Genomic DNA, 21,918 nt, shown 5'->3' with positions numbered 1-21,918 from the left:
CATATGATGTTGATATATGTATTTTTAACCTCTGTTTATACACGCCGGAGGTCAGTGGGGCCTGTGAAAACCATGAGCTGCTGCCATTGATGTTTCCTTTCATAATTGACTGTGAGATTTGTCACGGTCGGGTCAGAATTTCCTTCTCGTCAGTGTGATCTCCACCACGTGTCTCTCAGAACAACCTTCTCCAGATTTATCAAAGGCTGCCAGTATGATTTAAATTTGATAGTTCTTCTTTGATGTGCTTATTTATATCTGGGGAGGACGTTGCGTGACCTCAAGTCCGATCCAATTTACTGATGAAGCACATTTAAAAATAACACTGTTGGCCACAGTGTGCTGTACAGTAATAAAGTAAACACAGGACATGCACAGCACAACTCACGCCGAGTCCAATGCCAAAGAGAGAAAAAGAAGTGTTTTTAAGACAGATTTAAAAACAGGCAAATACATTTGCCTTTAAAAACCTTGGTGTGACTGTAATGTCAGGCTCAGATAAGTCAGAAAAAAAGTACAACTGAGGAGCAACTTCAGTAAATTTATCATAAAAGAAGAAACACATTAGCAGTGCCTGTTTGGTCACTGTTGTAAAGATGCAGCAGGTAAATGCAGTTTTCCTGTGGTTCCGACTTCAAAAAAACCCAAAAACTATTGTGAAACAACCAGCGTTGAACGCATCCTCACACTCCCAATTTATGTCGGGGTGTGGAGCAACCGAAATGGCCAATGTGTGGTGCGCCACACAGAGAGGGTCTGCCAGTCATTTATTATGTCAGAGCATAAAGCAAATGTAGACCACATCCTGTAAGCTTCATGCAAATAAAACAATGATTGATACTGGAGGAGTACTTGCTGTTGCCACTAGGTGGTGCAGAGAGAAAAAGCCAAGTTCCTCTTCTTCTTCCAATAATTTCTGGCAGGCTGTACCCCTGAGAGGTGCAATGCTGCCCTAATTACAATTCTTCTCATCTCAACGCAGCTCAAAGTTCTCCCCTCACATTTTTTTGCATTTTTTTTCCTGTTGTGCACACCAACTTTGGTGAATTTTTGTGAATGGCAAGGTCCTCAACTGTCCACTCAAAGAGTCATTGAAAGAAAAAGAAAAAGATGATGACGATGGGCACCAAATACAATAGTGTCTTTGCACCTGTCCTAATTAAAGCAGAACTATGCAGTATTTTTTACCATAAACAGCTTCAGAGTCATTGTGATGGTTAAATGTCTGGTTGCGGGGAGATCTGGGGCTGTCTCCACTGCCCCCTACTGTCTGTTAGTGGAAATTTTTTATTTTAAAACGTTATTTTGACGTTCATCATGGTAGAGAAAACCACTGTCGGAGGAAGCGAGGAAGAGTTACAGGCAAGAAAGCGAACCATTAAGTGACCAGCATGTGTCTATTTTGTATTACGCTTGCGTTACACTGTTCAAACATTTCTGCCAAAATGTTTAGCTTTAAATGCTGGTAATTTGTTATTCTAATATTTTTTGGGGGATGACATTTTGGGACAAGTCCTGTTACGCAGGTGCATACCATCCATTTTCATCCATTGTGCGAGTCAGGATGTAAGGAATACACAAGATAAACTCACATTCCAGGTAAGATTAGCTTTGCCTCCATGATGTGCAGCAGATTGGGGGAGATACAAGGAACATTCCACTTTTCTTTTTCTTTTTTTTCGTAGATTGTACAACAGCAGCAGGGAGGCAGAGGTGGCGGAGCAGGTGCCAACAATCTTGTACCAGCTACTTCCATAAAACAGCCTTCAGTCAGGCTGTAACCGCTGGTCTATTCTGTGAGGCTGTGATTGCATTCCTGCTCCCTGCTGTCAGGAGTTTCATCCAGACTCCAGAGCTCTTATGTAAGAGTTAGAGAATAGATAAATGTGGAATGACACTGCTCACATATCCAGTTCTCTATTTCCAGAAACTCTGCAGGGTCACACAGTGGACAAACAGTCAAAGGAACACTTTGACATTTGGGATAATACACTTAAAAGGTGCCTGATGTAAAGTCATTAAATGTCATGACGCGTCTTTGAATAAAGAAGATTACGTTCCCACCAACACCAGAGTCGTAGCCAATAAAGACCTACATGCATTGAAGAGATATATAATACATTCATTCCAACAGGGCATACTGTACACCCAGTGTTAAACTGGTTTTGACCAGTGGGAATGGGGTATTTATTGGGCCTACCGGGCCCAAACCAAGGGGCCCAAGGGCTCCGGGGTCCCTGAAGCCCAAGCCTCTAAAATCTCCACTATTACTTTATTCATCCCGATAATTCAATAGGACCTGGAAACTAAATAACATGTCTTTATAGGTGTTATCGTGTATAGTATAGTTATAGTGTGTTATCCACCCCTAATGTCTTGATGAGGCCCTCAGTCAAATAATGAAGGTTAAGTCATAGGGGGGGGGCTTTCTTGTCTGTTCCCACTGGCTCGTAATACATGGTTTATTTATTAGCTATGACCTAAAGCGCAGGTATGTTGTGTTCCATTTACATCTGAACACTGTCGTTTTTTGTAATTGGGAGTGACATTCACCACCTTCCACTTGATAAGTCAATAGCACAAAAAATCGGGCTAGCCATTGTTAGCAACACACTCTACGTGGTATTATGTCTATGGTTATAAATTAAACCGTACTGTGTGTACGACTGACTTACTGTGAAACAAATACAACAGAAGCAGCGTTTGTATAGTGGCAGCCATCGTAGAGGTTGGAAAATTCCAAGTTCTTACTACAAATGGAATGCGCCAACTGGCCTTCCTGGGATCCACACATTAAAAACACACATGAAACACACACACAGAAAGTCCGGTTTTAGTCCGACTAAGACAATAATTTGGTTTTCTTAATGTCATGTGAACACTTTAGTCCGACTAAAACCAAGCTACTCTTAGTCGGACTAACAAACCTGGATAATGCAATTCATAGTCCAATTACTCCTGCATGTATACGCTTAGTCGGACTAGAGTCGGACCTGGCCTTCTACGCATGCACCTACATTTCCTCCTCGGTCTTAGATACAGCGCCACCTACGGAGGTGGAGTCAAACATACACGGCCAATGAATCGATTTTCTCCTCCGCATGTATACTCGGCAAGTTGTCTGATTGTGTGTCTTAGTCAGACTGCGACCTTAGCTTGATTAAACGGTGCATGTAAACGTATGATTCTTATAATACTTTTCTTTTACAATGTATTGGAAGTTGCCAGAAAACACCTTTGCCCTACTAATCTCCTAATTTGATTCAGTGCACATGGCAATAACATTCTGTCACCTCATCAAAGAAAACATTCAGAAAGGTAATCCCAATTCATGTAACCACCATGTGACGCCATTACTCTCAAGGCCACACTGCAGCCAAAATACTCCATGTTAAACGTGAGTGTGTGTGTGAAAAATTCGCAGCTGTCCGCAGCCATGTTTTCACCTGTGCCGCTGGCATTCTCAAGAGCTAGTTATGGCTTCCTCGCTCAGATGGGGCAGGTGGCATCTAATCTGAGAACCAAAACTCCATTTCGTCTGAAGCACCCGCCACCCCACAGACAAAGTCAACTTTCTTTGACTCCTTCCCGTCGTCCTCAGTGTGATTCCAGTATCCTGGAAAAAATGCTCCACGCTGTGGCAGTGAAACAAAACGAGACTCGTTTGCCAGCGCTTCACAGCAGAGCACAATTAAAGAAGCTGAAAGGTTTTGGATGCGAATACTGTCGCTGCATTCTGGGAATCTCACTCGACTGTTTCTTTTAGGGACAGTTAACGGTGACATTTATATATTCGGTCCAGCGGGTTGTTTGAGAATGTCTAAGCTGCCGTATTCCCAGCACAAACCCGCAAATATTTACAGGACGTACAGGAAAGAGGTGCCGTCACTGCACTGTTAAAAATGTCAACGTGACTTTAATTCACTTGAGAGCATGGGAGAATGAGTCGTATAATTAATAATTAATATAGCGAGTTGTCAGTATTTCATGAAGCTAATGTTGCTTAAGTTGTCCATGTTTTTGTTCTTAAAGCAATAATTAAACTCAAGTTGAAACCACCATGATGATTTTTACAGTGTAGAGAGAGTGGATCGTTGTAAAGAAATTGGCTTAAAAAAGATTTTATGTCTTCTTTTTTACGCTGTGATTTCTGACAACCGATGTACTAAGCTACGATGTATTTGCGATGTAAATCTTGTGAATCTCGTCATACTGTAATGACAAGTATATGGGCTCAAACTGAAAATACACACACACACACACACACACACAGGGAGAGGATTAAAGAGCCAATACAAACCACATTTTCTGATTAGTGACCGCCTCCTATGCTTACAACCTCCGATCCACTGAAGTAAGTGCACATACAGTATGTTCATTTATTTGTAGCCACAGCCAAAATACCCTATATATCAACAACTGATAGGCACATGATTGCTTTTTCTCACGGTTAAAACTACCTCATGCTACAGCAGCGTGAGTAGAGCTAAAGCATAAAGGCCTAGAACGTTTCGATTAAGGGTTCGGGTCTGGGTGACGTAAAGCAACTGTTTTATAGCTAAAACAAGGCTGTCAAGTTCAACAAAGACACAGATTTAGGACGGACACGGAGCGCTTGAAGAGAAAGACATTTTGAATCAGCAGGGAGCCGTGCAGGAAGTAAACAGATCATGGCAGTCGCCCAAAAAATACTCCAGATCTGAGATGGAATTGTGTTTTTTTTTGTTTTGTTATTATAAAAGGCATCAGGAATTCAGTAGCAGATGTTTGTAGCAGGTTTGCACAGCCCCAAACACAATCTGTAGGATTATTTGTCGAGTCTGAATGAAACTTGTTGGTGTGACTAGAAAAGGAACCTACCGTCTTCTTGCTTCTTGTTCTCGTCACCGTGGATCCGTCGCGGCTCGGACATTCCCCGCCATCGTCTCGTCTGTGGAGAACTTGGTCCATCGACATTTGGTCCAAATTGGACGCGGCAGCACCCCACTGCAACAACATCACAACAACATCAGCCGAGGCTGGGTTCTGTCTCTGTCCGCCCTCAAACACACTGGGACAGGATGGTCTCAACGGTGACCGAGGGAAAAGAAAACAAGAGGCTGAGGTCAGCGGCTGGGGACATGAAATCTCTACTCTTGATTCAGCTTGACAGAAGAACACAAAGGGAGCCTGTATTTGTACATCTTCTTTAGAGAAGACAGAGATTATGACCTTGTCAAATACCCCCCAGTAAAGATGTCTTGTCTCGCTCAGTCGCCCTGTCATTAGTTAAAGCAAGTAATAGTGAATGCCTGGGATGTCTATGCAGATGCCTGCGAGGCATGCAAGCCTCTGTCAACTGTTCCTAACGGAGCAAATCATACAAACTCCCGTCCAACACAAGAGAGCCTCTGTGCGACGCGTACATATGTAACCCCAAAGAGCGCTTTTGTTCCCAAATGCTAACTCTGGTGGCATATTTCATGAGACACGCCACCGCGATAAGAGGCCCTTTTTTAAGGGACAGTTACACGGTCACAGTCACTACAACAGCTGTCTGTTTTCCGCGGCACCGCTTAGACCCCGACTGAAGCGCCGGAGACTCCAGCGATCACATGTGAGGGCCGCGGACCAGGCGTCATAAAACAGTCTCAGCTCAGTGGGACACGGTTAGATGGTCCAACAAAGCTCGCAGTGTCCCAGACCTACAGCATACCCTTGCATCTCCAATGTCACGTGGGAACGAAATCCACACACTGTACGTCTCAAACACTGGGATTATGGTTTACAAAACAACAAGGGGGTCCTGGCTGTTGCAGAGAGTAGAGTGCACAGTTTAACAGGGTTACAGAAGGACAAAATGGCAAATCATTTAATTAATGTAATTTAAAACATGAAGAAGAAAGCGAAACAGACTTGAGACAAGTGTAGACTCTTGGTTTAAGTACGGAATATTGGGACAATATTGAGTACAAACCTGAAGGGCAAATAAAGACTTTTGTGTCAAAGTGAGGCCTTTTGGGACAAACTGAGGCTTTAGTACAGACTTTTGGGGCAAAAGTACACATTTTGGGATAAATAGACTTTTAGGAAAAGTATGGACATTTGATACTACTATAGACCATACTTGTCCAAAGTGTCTCTCCCTCAAGTCAATACTTGACCCAAAAGTCTATATTTGTCCTTTAAGTTTATACTTAAAGTTTGGCTCCAACATCTCTACATGTCCCAAATAATAAAATAAAGACTTTTGTGCCAAGTATGGGTTTTAAGAAAGTACGAACTTGTGGTACAATAAGGGCCATTAAGACTGATTGTTGAGACATGCGCAAATAATTCTGGGACCCAAGAAAAAAAATGTCCAGGACATTAAATTGTGTTGCTTAAACACCTGTTGCTGACAAGTCCAAATAATCTGCAGGGATTTTCTCTTCACAGAGCAAACTAAATTGATTTATTAAAGTTTCTAAAAGCATGACCAAGTATGCGGCATATGCTCCGTGAGGAATGTGTACAGTCCTGAGCGTGACAGCTCGCACACCATTAGAACGTCTGTGGTCCACATGCTTCTTGACAAAGGCTGAGGACACGCCGTTCGTTTGTGATGCGGGCGCTGAGGACACACACACACACACACAGACACACTCTCACTCACCTGTTTCTTGCGGACAGTGCAGGGAGTGTTGGAGGGAGATGAGCCGGCGCTCAGAGCCTCCTCTATGTCCAGATTAAGCTGGTCCAGTTTCCTCATCAGCTGGATCATTGACTCTGACCAGGGAGACTTGACCTGTGGAGGAAAACAGACGGACATCAGAGGACACATGGAGACACGAGAGGACAAGACAACCTGTTGTTTAATTACTCAGCCGATTTTGGAGTGTTGTAAGAGCACAGGTCTAGTTTTATGCAAATATAATAAAATACATATTTATACAGCATTTTTGTTTTGGCTATTATTATTGCTCTTGTTTTGTGTGTTTTATTGGTCTTTTATTAAATTTTTTTATTGCTTTTTCTTTCTGTTTCATGTATTTACGTGATGTACAGCACTTTGTTCAATGGTTGGTTGTTAATGGTTGTTAAAACGTGCTATAGAAATGAATTTTGATTGGAAATAGGAAATATTTTTATATAAAATATAAATAATACATTATTTAGTGTATGAGTTACAAGAAAATTGAACAAATAGGTTTATTCTGTATAAATGACAGCCAATGTTATCCATTTTTGAAAAATTCCAGCGAAATGAGCGAATCTGAGCACAAAATTATTCATATTTTATGTTTTTTACAATTTAACTTCAGTATCTGAACTGATCCATTGCCCTCAACTCTAAATATACCAGAAATGTTAAATTTTTTTTAAGTGTGTTCCATTTTTAAAGTTTTATTTTATTCACATTGTCTGTTTTTGGTTGACTCTTTATCAAAATAATAATAAATAATAGCTAAATGTCATCAAAACTTAAATGTACACTTAAATCATTGGTAAAAAAAAGTTTAAATCATTGGTAAAGAGAGTTTTCCAGTCACTGACTACCATGTACCATGAACTTTACTGGTAAGGTGAGCGCGTGTGATTTTATTTTTTACCACTCTGCTCTACAAGAGTTTAACAGGCAAAGCGTCTCGTAAACTGCACACGCACGGTACAGCAGTGGACGGAGCCGCTGCCACACATGGAAATGTGATCTCCTCACATGCGTCCTCAGACATGTGTGCCACACAGAGTCTGATGGAATTCCCTGCGCCGGCTTTCACTGCTCCCCCGACACACAGTGTATATAAATAGACCATCTTCACGCAGACGGGAGCCGCGTCTGAGGATCTGGAGGTTTCGGCCTCATAAATCAGCAGGATTCACCTCAGTCACCAAAACATAAACGAACAGAGTGGTTCTGACCAGAGGAGAGGTGTGTGTGTGTGTGCTTGAATTTGTTACCTCTGAAGGACCTCCTTTTCTGGCATAAACACCAACCATGTCAGGACCATGAAGTCCTCATGGAGAGCAAAACCTGGTCCTAACGAGGCAGAACTTCATTTCTGAGTTAACTGGTTTAGTCTAGGGCTAAGATTTGAATTATGTTTAAGGTTAAGCATTAACAAAATTCAAATGATTATTGGTAACAAAATGAATTGAGTTGATTTACACTTAAATCAATGATGTCTTTGTGCCTTCAAGAACCTTAATTCTTAAAACTGTAGTTGAAATCACCAATTTTTGACTATTTGTGCTCGTCTTCTTTCATTCTTGTTTATTTTGAAAGACAAATTATTGAGTAAAAGTGTTGTCTTTTTCAATCTTTGATCTAATAATGCTTTTACATGTGTCTTTCAATCACTATTTTTCTTTATTCCTTTCTGTATTAACCTCAGAGTTGATGTGTGGTCTACAGGATATACACAGATATACTGTATGTCACTACAAAACGATGCAATATTACAAGATTACTTCTTTCCCCCCCTTCATGTTTTTATTCAGGTTTTTTATGCAAAAAAATGTAATTTAACATTATAAACTAAGGCCGACAGAAACCCCTCTCTGGTCTTATGGTCTTTTTCTTTTTTTGGACTCAATTTCAACATCATATGTCATATTCTGTTATTACCGTTATTAATAAGATCCATTATAGAACTTGGACACTTTTTTTTTTACGTTATCCTCATCCTTCAAGAACATATTCATTGTACAGTACATGCTAACCTACTGTCGGATTAGCTCACAGAAGATGAACGACATCGATATTCGCTAAAATAGAAGTGAATCATAACATTGTAGAGCTGCCATTCTGCTAAAAATGGTATTTCATGGCTGTATTCACCAAGGTCACTCATGTAAGACAGCGGTAATAAGAAAAAAAGGTCATGCTCCAGGTAGGAATCACAGGCTAACTCACGATACCAATGATATCACGATACAACGATTCTGTGATTTAGCAATACGTCACGATATCTGTTTAACTGAAGAAAACAAAACGCCGTAAACTCTTTCTTCAGCCAGGTAACTTCCACCCCAAGATTCCCCTCAATCATTTGAGCAGCGCCACCTTGAGGAGACATGAAGTAGCAACACCCGGTGAGTGACAGTGGCAGGGACTGGCGATATTTTGACCCAGCCCTAATGAATTCTATCCAGACAACAAGTTTGTTGACCCCAAACTTCAGGCTTTAAAATGTCTCCTGATACAACACAAAGCAGCATGTGTCTCCAGTGGGTGGTGTTTTTATGTTGACTGACTCCAGTTTAATTTGGAAATGACCTTCACAGACAGTGAAAATCCCAGAGGGGACCATCAACAACCTCCATTGCAACCAATGCCCAAAATTAACCCAAGATTAGGAGCGCATTAATTCATTTCCTGGAATTAAAACATAAAACATGACGTGACCACGGCCTGATTTCTACCAGTCACAACTAATTTTTTTTGATTTAGGACATAAAACTTTATTATGCACAACAATTTCATTGTCAATAAAAGGTCTGATGGGAAAACCCCGTGATGTCTTAGTCACCGAGTGCGATAAACAATTTTTCATATTTTTGATAAATCATTTTGGTTTGACTGAAAATGTATTAGAAGAAATCCGTTTTCTCATGTTCTGTTCCTGATCATAAACATGCTCCTAATCATTCTCCATTTGAGTTATATTACAAATGATTGCAGTGACACAGGTTCTAGACACGGGACGGTCCATTCAGGCTGCTGACCACCCACACTCAGCTGACTGCCGCTGAGAGAAAGTGGCCTTTTTTTCCCCTCCTTCAATCCCTGAGGAATGACCTAAATCTGGACAATCCCCTGCTGACCTCTGAGGCCTGAGCAGGTCACCCGGGGTCACTGAGAGGAAAAAATAAAGCTCCTCTTCTCTGCGTTGCCTTCCCGCTGAGCACGGCAATGACCGAGGAATGTAAGAAGTTTGACATTGAATCAGTAAGTTTAGACAACTCAAACCCCATGTGTCTGTGAAACACAGTATAAGAGCTTTTGTTTATATAAAAACTGATCGGGCTGATCACGAACAAGCTGTGAACATCAAGAGGACATGTACTGGGCACTAAAAAGACATTTAAAAAATGGTTACCATGCATTAAAAAACACTTACCATTCATTAAAACATGTACCTGGCATTAAAAAAAGACCCTTTACCGGGCCTTTTAAAACATCAGGTTTTACAAACAGGTGCTAGGCATTAAAAACAGATACTAGGCATTAAAATACAAGGTACCAGGATTTCAAACAGGTGCCAGGCACTAGGAATTAAAAAAAAAACGGGGTACCAGTCTTTATGAACAGCTACCAGGCATAAAAAAATGAGCTCCAGGCATTGAAAAACACAACAGAAACAGTTCTCAACCCAATCTTAAACCTAGACATAACATAAAAAGCCAATAAAAAGAAGATTACAACAAGAAGTGGCAATCCAGGCCAGACCATTTCTTAAAACCGACCATGAGAGAATTTTTATGCTCTGTCAGGTTAAAAGGTTTAATATTTTACATAACATGGATGGCACGGATGGTGCTCGACATGCTAACAACTAGCTGCCAGCTAAACTGGCAACTACTAAGGCAAGGAGAAAGGGAGCGTATCTAGTGTACGCTACACTAGATACATGTAATTCATGTATGTAAGCTCAAAGAATTGCATATTTTAAAGTTAATGGGTGGAAGAAAGACTCACTAAACACGCTAACAACTAGCCACCAGCTAAATTGGCAACCTACGACAACAAAGCTGAAGGTGGACAGACTAAACTTAATTACCAGGCAAAAAAAAGATTAATTACCTGCGGCAAAATCCAGACCAGTACATTGTTTTGTGTGTGTTGTTCTGTCAGCTTAAAATAATTGAATATTTTAAAGTTAATGGGTGGAAGGAAGCAACTGCCCAATACAATCAACTTGAAAGTGGGCGTATTTACGCTAGGTGGGCGCACGTAAATTGAATAAATCACATTAAAAAAAAAATCAGGTACCAGGCAAAATCCAATTACTAACAATGATACAGATTGTATGCTACGTCATCTTTATGAAGTAAATATTTTAATTTGAAAAGGTGGAAGGAAGTGTCATTCAACATGCTAACAACTAGCCACCAGCTAATTGGCAACTGCCTACTTCAACCAAGCTGGGAATGGGACCTGTGAAGATTTTTGGACAGACAATGAGAACTATTTTATGTTGTGTAAGCTTAAAGAAGTTAATATTTTAAAGGTAATGGGTGATAGAAAGTCTCGCTCAACATGCTAACAAGTAGCCAACAGCTGAACTGGCAATACAACTGAGCTGAAAGGGGGCATATTTATGCTAGGTGGAGGCACACGTAAATTCAATAAATCCCATTCAAAAACTGGTATCAGGCAAAAAAGAGGGCAGAACATTTTTTGTCCTGACAATGAGAGATTTTACGCTAAGTCATCTTTAAGAAGTAAATATTTAAGTTTGAAAAGGTGGAAGGAAGCGTCACACGACAGCAACTGCCTACTACAACCAAGCTGAAAGGGGGGCATTTGGACACCTAGCGTAGCATAGATGGACACAAGCAATTCAATAAATCACACAGATGCTAATCAAAAAAAGACAAAATCCAGGCCAGGCAAGTTCTTTGGACTGACAATGAGAACTTCTTTATAATGTGTCATCTTAAAGTTAATATTTTAAAGGTAATCGGTATTAGGAAGATTCGCTCAACTAGCCACCAGCTAAACAGGCAATACAACTGAGCTAAAACGGGGCATATTTATGCTAGGTTGACACACATAAATTTAATAAATCACATTTGAAAACTGGTACCAGGCAGAAAAAAGAGAGGGCAAAATCCAGGCCAGAGCATTTTTTGTCCTGACAATGACACAGATTTTATGCTGTGTCAGATTTAAGAAGTGTATATTTTAAAGTTAATGTGTGGAAGGAAGACTCATTCAACATGCTAACAACTAGCCACCAGCTAAATTGGCAACTGCCCAATACTACCAAGCTGAATGGGGGGGCGTATCGTGTAATTCAATAAATCAAATTACCTGCTAGAGCTTGAATACTGGGACAATGAGAGTAGAACTTTGCAAAGCACTTCCAAACGTATGAATGCCTCTGCGGAGTCTACGAGAAAAAAAGAGGTCGACTTTTAGCGCCAAGAGCTCAACTTGGTCATCTCTAAAGGAAACGACAGAGAAATATGGGGGCGATCGTCGAATAAAAATAGCCAAACATCTTGTGAAGTGGATTTATTTTGACCACAGGAGTCGCACTGATGTCAAAAACAGATGCTTCCATTCAGGCCAAATGTGGGACAACAACATTCCCGCTGACATCCTCACGAGGTGCTGGTCAGGAATGCGGCCACTTCTGCTTAGAATGGGAAGGAATTCCAGAGAAGGCTTGACGCTCAAGTGAGACACTACCCTCGATTCATCCCTCTGTGTGTGTGTGTGTGTGAATCCCCTCATACCGCCATGGCAACTGAGCTGGTATGAGTCAATCCCTTAGATAAATGCATTAATGTTATATCTTCGCAGGGACAAGAAAATGCGAGCTGACTATAACTTTATCAGCGCAAATTGGCCACATTGTGGCAACGCGACACTGGGGCTTTGACATGGAAATGAGGAGTGGAGAGTGTGTGTGTGAGTGTGTGTGTGAGCCCTGGGCTCGGTGCCTGGTTCACACCACCCACAGAGACAGAGCCACACATCAACCACGGAGGGGTCCTAAATGTAGCAGCCCGGTCATGCGAAAGGGCAACGGCTACCTGGCTCCTCCTGGCGAGGAATAAATTACACTCCCGATGCATATCCTGCGACTGAGAGACGCGGCGGAGAAGAGCGCGGCCGCAAGTTCTATCTGCAGAGGGGAGGAAAGATGAGGAGATGTTTATTTTTAGGAGCATGAAGTCACAGCTGAGACATGGAGCAGGTATAACAGGGGAGTGGTGAGAGTGATGTGTGCATACAGTGCCCTCACATGGTCAGTGTGAGCAACTACATCCAGGCTATTTGCTCAGTAACTGGATCTTTTAACTAGGCCCCCAATCTGAGCTCATGCAATCTTAATAACTCAGTCAAAACTCAGTGTTTCTTTAATAATCTGGATGGATTATTCAATCAGTGATTGGAGTGAAGTTTATTTCTGTCTCTACTCGAAACAGACTGTGTGTCAGTTTATTGATCAATTAAGTTTCCTGGAGTTTCCTGAAGGACCAATGTGTGATAATTTTTCTCTTTCTACTGAAAGACAGATTATTGAGGAATAAATGATCATCATCTTTCCAGTTCTTTGATCTCTAAAAGAAGTATTTGTGATGATTTACACGTTTACATTTGATTTCTTTATACTGATTTGTATTAAATGCACATTATTGAGGAATAATTCACAAGCAAGTTCCTCGAATATCATACATTTCTTTCCCTATATGACGTCATCTGTCTCTCTTTCTTTCAATCTGAATATTGAAATAAAAAAAGTCATGAAATGTGTGTGAATTGTTGTCTTAAATTATTGTTAATTGTTAATATTGTAAAGTCCCCAGTTTGTAATGATTTGTGTGTTTACTTTGTTTCTTTATTCTATATTTAGAAAGAAAGATTATTGAGTGATATTGTGCCTTTGCGTCATAAAAATCACTTTAATTCTTTGACCTTTGATCAAAATATCAAATAGGTATCATCCTATGTGTGTCTCTTTACTTCTTTTATATAAATACAAAGACAAATTATTATCCCTGATACTGTTCTAAGTTCTTTGATTTCTTATTGAAATCACTGTTCATCTTTCTAATAATAATAATAATAATAATAATAATAATAATAACAACATTCATATTGGAAATATATATATTATTATTATTATTATAAAATTTTGACCACCATATCGTTTTTAAGCGACAAACTAAACTTCTGTTGAGTTTTAATGAGACCTGGAGGCTCACATGCTCGGAAGAGAAGGTGTGAGGTGACAGATGCTGAGCTGCAACGCGCAGCTTCACCAGTAGATGCTGCCAAATCCAACACACTTTACCTTTAAGGCATATGAACTTAAATCCTGAGTCAAAGGCTGGAGGAGAAAAATGTGCAAACGTGACCAGTGAAGAGGTGACAATATCTAATTATCTCACCAATAAATTAGGCTGAAACTTTAACTTTGTAAACCAGTCACTCTCCCGCACCAAAGTCCATGGAGAATTTTGTCATTTTCAGCTCACCGGGGAAAAAACAAGAGAAGTTCGTCTACTTCTGCCTCATTTGGAAAGTTTGTCTGTGTGAATTAAGTCCAAACACAGGATTCCAAACCCTGAAGTCTTGTAAAATCACCAGTCTTGCAAAAAGTTACCTTATTAAAGGTGATACTTGAGTAAAAGTACACCTATGTTACCAGAAAATGACTTTGGTAGAAATTGAAGTCACTTTTTTCTATAATATTACTCAAGTAAATTTCTTAAAATTCATGACATTTACTGTTTTTAGAAGTAAAATTATTAAGTAAAAAGTGAGGAGTAAGGATTGAGCCATGGTGGCTCAGCGGTGGGGTGAGTTGTCTTTCAACTGGAAGGTTGTGGGTTCAATTCCTGGCTCTGGTGTGTGTAGTGTAAAGCAGCTCAACACCAACTCTTCTTCTTCTTCTTCTTCTTCTGATTTTATTTTGTAGTAACGAGTGACAAAAATAGTGAGAGGAAATGTGGTGGAGTAAAAGTAAAAGTTGCTAGAAATATAAATATGTGAATTTTGTACTTAAGTACATTAACAAAGTATTTGTATTTTGTTACATAACAACACTAAAAATCACTTTGGTGCAGGAGCGTGAGCTTTTGTGGAAAAAAAGGCTGTTTAATGAAGAGGAAAAAGCGTCAAACGTGTTCTTAAGGTATTGTGTTGTTCTTTCTGGCATCCACGTTTGGTCAGTTATCTGTCCATGTCTCTGTCTCTGTAACGGACAGATCTGTCCCTTTTAAAAAATGACATCATCCTCACTTGTATCCCTGAAATGAGATCACAGTGTTTGGATTGGATCAATGACTCTAAAAGAAACTCTCCTTCTCCCTTGTTTCTCGTGTTATCTTTTGAAATCCAACAAGTTCTTTACAGCGATGCCCAACACCATGTGATAACAAAGCACGTTGGTGCGACACACACACACACACACACACATACCACGAGAGGCACCGACGCGCCTGTCCTTTGATAATATTTACGGCAGGCTCCCATGGATTCCCTGCATTCTTCCGCTCTTCTCCAAAACAACCCATTCAGAGCCCGAGTTGTCACTCCGCACATAAAGCCGGCATTACCTCAACATCGTCTTAGCGGCTAATCCACAACCAGCCATTGACTCTTTACGTCACTCACGCGGCGGCGGGCGCTGTTATCTGCAGACCGTTTAGAGAAGCATGACAGTTATGTGGACACTTGGACACGTTCCCTTGCAGCGCCAACGGACAAACGCGTTTTAACGGATGTGAACATATTTGTAAGGTGTCCGTTTGATAGTAGGTTACAGGACGGCTGCTACCAAGGTCACGGTCAGGGTTGTGTGAAAACTCAAATATGCCTTGACTTGTTGAGGAGAAGGGGAGTCGCCGTTCAGCGAAGGGAGGCTCATACGGCCCGGGCGATGGGCTCTGTCAAAACAGCGCTGCCTGCTGAAGGAGTGGATAGAAAGCAGAAGCTGTTTGCATTCCTCCCGCGTCTGTGTTACTCCCTACACTCTTACACACCACAGCTGCAGCTATGCATTCGGCCACAGCGGAGGGGATGTCAGCTGCAGCGAATGTGGCAAATGTGCACGCAAAAACATTACGCGTCACATCAAATCAGTTGTGTATACGCAATGAATGTAGAGTTCATTTTTCTCTTTGCATGTGGTTGTATCAACAGTGACTGCCGGCAGCAAAAAGAATATTTTAGCCACTTTTATAAAATCTAAGAGTCAATAATATGTATGACACTTTATCCCACCATTAGATGGGGCTTTTCTGGCTGGACACTGAAGCTTCTCAACCAGCCACTTTCCCGCACCAAAGCCCATAGAGAAATTTGACATTTTTAACTCACAGGGACAACAAGAGAAACTCATCTACCGCTGCCTCATTTGGAAAGTTTGAGTCATTTAATTGAGTCCGAATAAAGGATTTAATAGTGGGGCCACACGGTGGTATAGTGGTTAGCACTCTCGCCTTGCAGTGAGAAGACCCGGGTTCGAGCCCCGGTTGGAACAAGGGCCTTTCTGCATGGAGTTTGCATGTTCTCCCCGTGTGTGCGTGGGTTCTCTCCGGGTTCTCCGGCTTCCTCCCACAGTCCAAAAACATGCAATGTGGGGATTAGGTAAATTGGACACTCTAAATTGACCATAGGAGTGAGTGTGAGAGTGAATGGTTGTTTGTCTCTAGCTGTGTGTGGCCCTGCGATGGACTGGCGAACTGTCCAGGGTGTACCCCGCCTATCGCCCGATGTAGCTGAGATTGGCACAGCACCCCCCGCGACCCTCTGGTGGAGGATAAAGCGGTAGATAATGACTGACTGACTTAATAGTGCCTCTCGTGTGCTCTAATGTAAAATCAGTGTTTTTCTCTATGTGAGAGAGCGGGCTGTTTGAGAAAGTTTGGATTCCTGGGAAAAAAAAGGCATCCAGGAAACTTGGAGCTGCGTAGTGATGGAAACAGCAGCAGGTGTGATTAGTGCATGCAGGCGCATAGTCAGGCAACTGTCAATATGGCACAATTACGCACAAATGCCCATGTTTTTTATCTTTTTTTTAGATTCTTGGTGTTTTCAGCCATAAGATAAGATCTTTTAATCCCCTCACGGACATTTGTCCATATTTAAAAGTTACGCCCTACAGCGTTAAGGGTTTTAGTGAATGACTGGTGATTCATCAGTGCATTAATTTATGGATGATCTAAAAAAAAAGCAGCATACCTCTTGACTGCCGGTTTCCTCCTCTGCTTCATGACCGTTGCTGCTGCTGCTCGTGACCTCAGCATCTTCTCGTCCGCTCACAGCGTTTCCCCTCTTCTGTCTGCCACGGCCATGTCTCCTGTGTCTGTAACTGACGTGGAGATCTCTGCTCTGAGGAAACTCTGGGAACACGTCGTCGTCGTCGTCGTCATCTCCGTCTCCGTCGTCGTGACCTTCCTCCTCCTCCTCAAGTGAAGACTCTCCATCGTCGGAGCTCTCGTTGGCACAAACGTGGCCGTCGGCTCCAGACGTGCACGTGCTGTCCGAGAAGGTGATGGAGCTCGGTTTGTGCTTCACAATGCGAGGGAGATCCAGGAGCTTCTGGCCCGAATCTGGGACAGGAGAGGCGGAGTCTGGGTGTCCAACGACATGGCCATTCGAGATTAGCTCTAAATGTTCTGTTTTTACACATCCACGGTTCGAGTCCATCTGGTCTGAGTGACCTTCAGTGACAGGAAGTTCAAAATCATCCAAGTTTGTGAAGACAATACCTGCTTCATGATGCTGAACTGTGGCTAGAGATGCTTCCCCATGGATGACGGACACATGTCCAGGCTCCTCAAAGCGCACAGCCTCAGGAAACGCGACGCTGTCATGACCGGCAAAGACAAAACCCATCTTCAGCTTGGTTTTGTCCCGATCTGACTCCGACGGCCAACAGTTCTGGACCTCAGGGAGACAATCCTCCTCTCGGTGGTCCAGCGAGCCATTTTTTTCTGAAGGCGGCTCGTGCAGTAAAGAAAATTTGCCTAAAACTGTTCGAAACTGATGTTCCTCCACATTCACCACAGGTGGGATTTCCATTTTTCCTTCACTCTACAGTTTTTCATAATTCAGCACATAAATCCACAAGTATTTGTGCTTGATGTAGCGGATGGCCATTCTTGCTCAGTCAAACCACACGGCAGAACATCTGAAATAAAGAAAAAAAAACAAAAACAAATGAAAACATGTGAATGACAAAGTTGTCCGGGTGTTCTTTCCAAGTGTCCGTTAATGTAAAGCTTCTAAATCCAGCTCAAGGGTTTGTGCCAGTGAGGCGAGTGTTTGCCGTGAAAATCAACATCTGGATCAGGCTGCGCTGTTCAAGTCTGGATCTGTTTCACACACAATTGTGGTGACATCACTGCACAGAGGAATCTGACTGCTCTTCCACTCAGTGGGTGATTTACAACACGCTACACCTCTCATCAGGACATGAGATGCCCCTGGTCGACTGTGGTTAACGTCGCGCTCACCCCTTCATTAGGGCCTTGCATTGATAACATACCTCAGAGAAGGTCTGGGACAACGGCAGAAAACAACGGTATTATTGTGCCAACACGTGGTCGTCATCATCAGAGACAGAGAGACAGTTCCAGAGCAGATGAAAGTGCAAATGAGTCGGGAAACGTACAAAACAAGGGAACAAACGGAACAAAAAAACTGAATCCATTATTTCAGAATACGGTGTACAGCTCGAGAAAGTTGTGTTTCTGTGAGAACGCCGCAGTCCAACCGCGCGGCCTTGAGACAAACATTTGCTTTTACAAGTAGATAAAAAAACAACCTCAGACAAGGACACACAAATCTTAAGATACATTTTTTTTTTTTTTAAAGAAATCTGGCACAACAGCCACAAAATTGCATGCATACAGTGATGCGTGTATTTACAAGTCCATACAGCAACATTACATAAGAAGTCAAATTAATGCTGTTTAGAGCCTACACGCCTCACATGGCAAACGTCAAACGAGGGCTATGTGAGATAAGGTTTGGCTTCCAAGAATCCTCCTCTTGTTCAAAACCCCATTCAAGGAAAGGAAGGTTTAATTATCCTCAGCTGTGAATGCAGAGCGGATTTAAAATGGAGGGAACAAGACGTAGAATTCAACCGTAGTTGACTCAACTGCTGTTTATTTCATTTTCAAGCCTAAAAAAAAAAAGTATTTTCACAGTTTTTTTTTGTTTTTTGTTTTTTTAAAAAAACCCTGTGGTGCTCGTTGACTCCACCAAAAAAAAATGAAGGGAGATGTCATTCCCAGATTTGGAGGATTACGGGAGAAAAAGTCAACACTCACCTGCTGAGTGGGGAGACAGTTTTCTGTGTTGCACCAACAGAACCACGGAGACCATGGCAAAACAGTGACAGTCAGGCTGGTTCCTCACACCAGAAAAGGTTGTGCCGCACTTATGTCCCCATAGGCTTATTCTGCTTAAAGGCAAGCCTGTCATCACAGCTATGCCCTCCTCCTCCTCCTCCTCCTCCTCCTCCTCCTCTACTCTTGTGTTTCCCTGGAGGCCTGTAGGAGTGTTCAGCTACAGCAGTGACTAAACCATTCAGAATATGCGAACGAGCGAGCAGAATGTGTACTTGTTGGGAGATGGAAAGGGGGAGGGAGGAAAGGAGGAGATTGGGGTGGATGTGTGTGGGGGGGTTTGGCACTGTAAAAGAACAAGGTGGAATAGAGTTGTGCGGTTTCTTTTTTTTTCCCACAAACGGGCTGTGAAGACGGACTGACTTCAGCCGAGCAAAGATGGACCGCGGCCTTGACCTGTCGCTTTCAAACACGGCGCAGAGGAATGCTTTCAAGTCGAGAGGAGAAAGAGAGAGAGAGAGAGAGAGAGAGAGAGAGAGAGCTGTGAACCAGCCATGTTTTACCGAAGCTTAATTACACCATAAATAACATCCAATAAAGAATTTGATGATTAACAGAAAGTAAAAGCAAGTGTTTTCTCAGGAGTCTGTGTCATGGTATTTACGTAAACCGATTTTTAGATTCTTGCCCCCAGCCCCTTCACCTGATGTGGATTCAAACCAGCAACCCTACAGTTACAAGCCCAATTTTTTTTTTTTTACCCCTCTTTTAGATTTAGTTTTGCTTAAAATACACTTTAGTCGACTTCTTTTAAATAATGCTGATTACCGGGGAAGGTCATGGTCCAGTGGAGAGGGAACTGGAGAGGGTTGCCGGTTTGAATCCCCCATTGCTCCCTATACTGTCTGGGTTAATACTATTTTGTCTATTTTAAGTACAATTTAATTCTTCTTTTACACGGTTTTAAATATGCCGTGTAGTTGAACGGGTTGTACCCGCGCCCTGACCTGTATGTGCTGCAGGCCACAAAGAGATTTGTTTTTAGTTCAATGACTTTCAATCCTGGTTCAATAAAAGGCGGGAATTAAATAGAAAAAATAAATGAATCCAAATGAAGTGACACTAATCTGATTTGACAATTGAAAAGAGAAAAAAAATCCCGTGAACACAGTCTACTTTACAGACTCTCTGTCTCTCTCTTATGAAATTAGCGTGGATTTTGAATCAAACACCACCTTGGTAATTTGAGCCGGGGCACACTTGAGTAAACAACACTCCTCCTGTGGTTCAGCATGACTACGCCACGCTGTGAGTGAAAGTGAGTGATGAGTACGGAGAAGGGGAAAACTGAATGGGGCATGTCTGAGCATTGAGCTCATTCACCGGCTGAGGACTCCGCTGTTTACGCTTCCCCTGGACTCGGCTAATGAGACGCGACACAAGCTCAGGCACTCGAAATGTTTCAGGACCGTCTTATGTCAGTGAGTACTTGTGATTCTGTTCCATCTCGGTGAGGTGAGGTCACAGCCAACTGGACTCAGTTTGACCTCTGGTGTCGAGGGCAGACGATGTCATTCATTCATTCATAAAAAAAAAAATACTTTCAAATCTGCCCGTGGTTGTCGTTCCCCTTGAACAAAGGAGGTCATAGATTATCTTTAGCCTCTGCCTCGTTGTGTAAAAACACAACGTTGTTTCAGGTGCAAAATGTGCGTTGAGCCACTGATAAGTTGTGTACACAAAAGCACATGTTTCTCAATCCTCACATGTGACATTCCTGATGTCCTTGCAGAGTATCTGTGTTTACATTTCCCCTTTTATATCAACAGTGGCACGGAAATGTCACTAATCCTAAAAGAAATAAGTAAGGATGACTTGATTTTTTTTTAAAAAATGTTCCTGACCACGGTTGTGTTGGAGCTTTTTTCCATCTGTCCAGGTGCGCGAGAGAAGAGAATGGAAGACTGGAGGTGAAAAGAGTGTGAAGCAGTGACAAACACATCTGGGGGGAAAACGGCGACTTAGTGAATAATCAGCCTTTTCTCTGCCCTGGTCTATCTGAGCTGCAGCGGTGAACAGTCCAAGGCCAGTGGGAGTGAGAACAGTTCAGCTCAAACACAGCTGGACGTTCTCACAGGCAAACTTGCCTTCCTTTGGTCCTGATGAAAAGAAAAACACTGACTTTGTTTCTGCACGTGGAGCAGGAAATGACACCAGAACCTCGTTTCTCGTTTCCTCCACCAAGGAGGTTATGTGTTTTCATCGGCGTGGGTTTATCTGCAAGTTTGTCCCAGTTTTAGCAACTTCCTGTGTCTGGATTACTCTGAATTCTTCATGATGGTTAGGTGATCACCCAGCAATGTTCATATTAAAGTTTTGTATTTTCAAGAAATCCCTGTCTCATATTATGGGCAAAATATTAGATTATGGATTACAGATTTTTGGCGGCAATGTATTTTACCAGATTACCAGACTTTGGTAGAAGTTAAAGTCACCTTTTACAATATTACTTGCGTAAGAGTCTTAAAGTACCTGACATTTACTGTAATTTTCTGACAAAATATACTTCAGTATTAGAAATAAAAGTAAAAGTGAGCAATTACAATTTTGAATACGACATTTATTGTGGCTTCTTAACAATAAGAAGCTCTTGATGTAACACCTTTATCGCTAACGTTAAAATACAGTGGTGTAAATAAGTCGAGCAACGTTGGCTACAGACTTTTCATAGGCGGCAATATTTCCTCACATATATTTCAAACACTGGTATAGTGACATTAGATGATTATTAGTTTGTTATACGTTTCATTTTCTATGATCACGTACACTGGTATATACAGTAGAAACAGCTTTTCTGATTTTCTGAGGAAGCTCATGTACCACTGGTGGCACACGTACCACAGTTTGAGAACCATG

General features: G+C 41.8%; 1 protein-coding gene across 1 annotated transcript in view; it reads right to left on the bottom strand.

Moving 5' to 3' along the window:
- Positions 1-19,121, bottom strand: part of stard13b (StAR-related lipid transfer (START) domain containing 13b) — an 89,957-nt gene extending 70,836 nt beyond the window's left edge. Inside the window, exons 1-4 of the mRNA XM_044032752.1 lie at positions 18,985-19,121; positions 16,886-17,837; positions 6,635-6,766; positions 4,861-4,986 (exon numbers count right to left, since the gene is read on the bottom strand). Coding sequence (XP_043888687.1) covers positions 4,861-4,986; positions 6,635-6,766; positions 16,886-17,728 — 1,101 coding nt within the window. The 5' untranslated portion in view covers positions 17,729-17,837; positions 18,985-19,121. The remainder of the gene's footprint in view (positions 1-4,860; positions 4,987-6,634; positions 6,767-16,885; positions 17,838-18,984) is intronic.
- Between the last annotated feature and the right edge of the window lie 2,797 nt (positions 19,122-21,918).

This window comes from Solea senegalensis, linkage group LG8, assembly GCF_019176455.1.
Source record: "Solea senegalensis isolate Sse05_10M linkage group LG8, IFAPA_SoseM_1, whole genome shotgun sequence".
NCBI lineage: Eukaryota > Metazoa > Chordata > Actinopteri > Pleuronectiformes > Soleidae > Solea > Solea senegalensis.
This window is presented reverse-complemented; position numbering and strand designations above follow the sequence as displayed.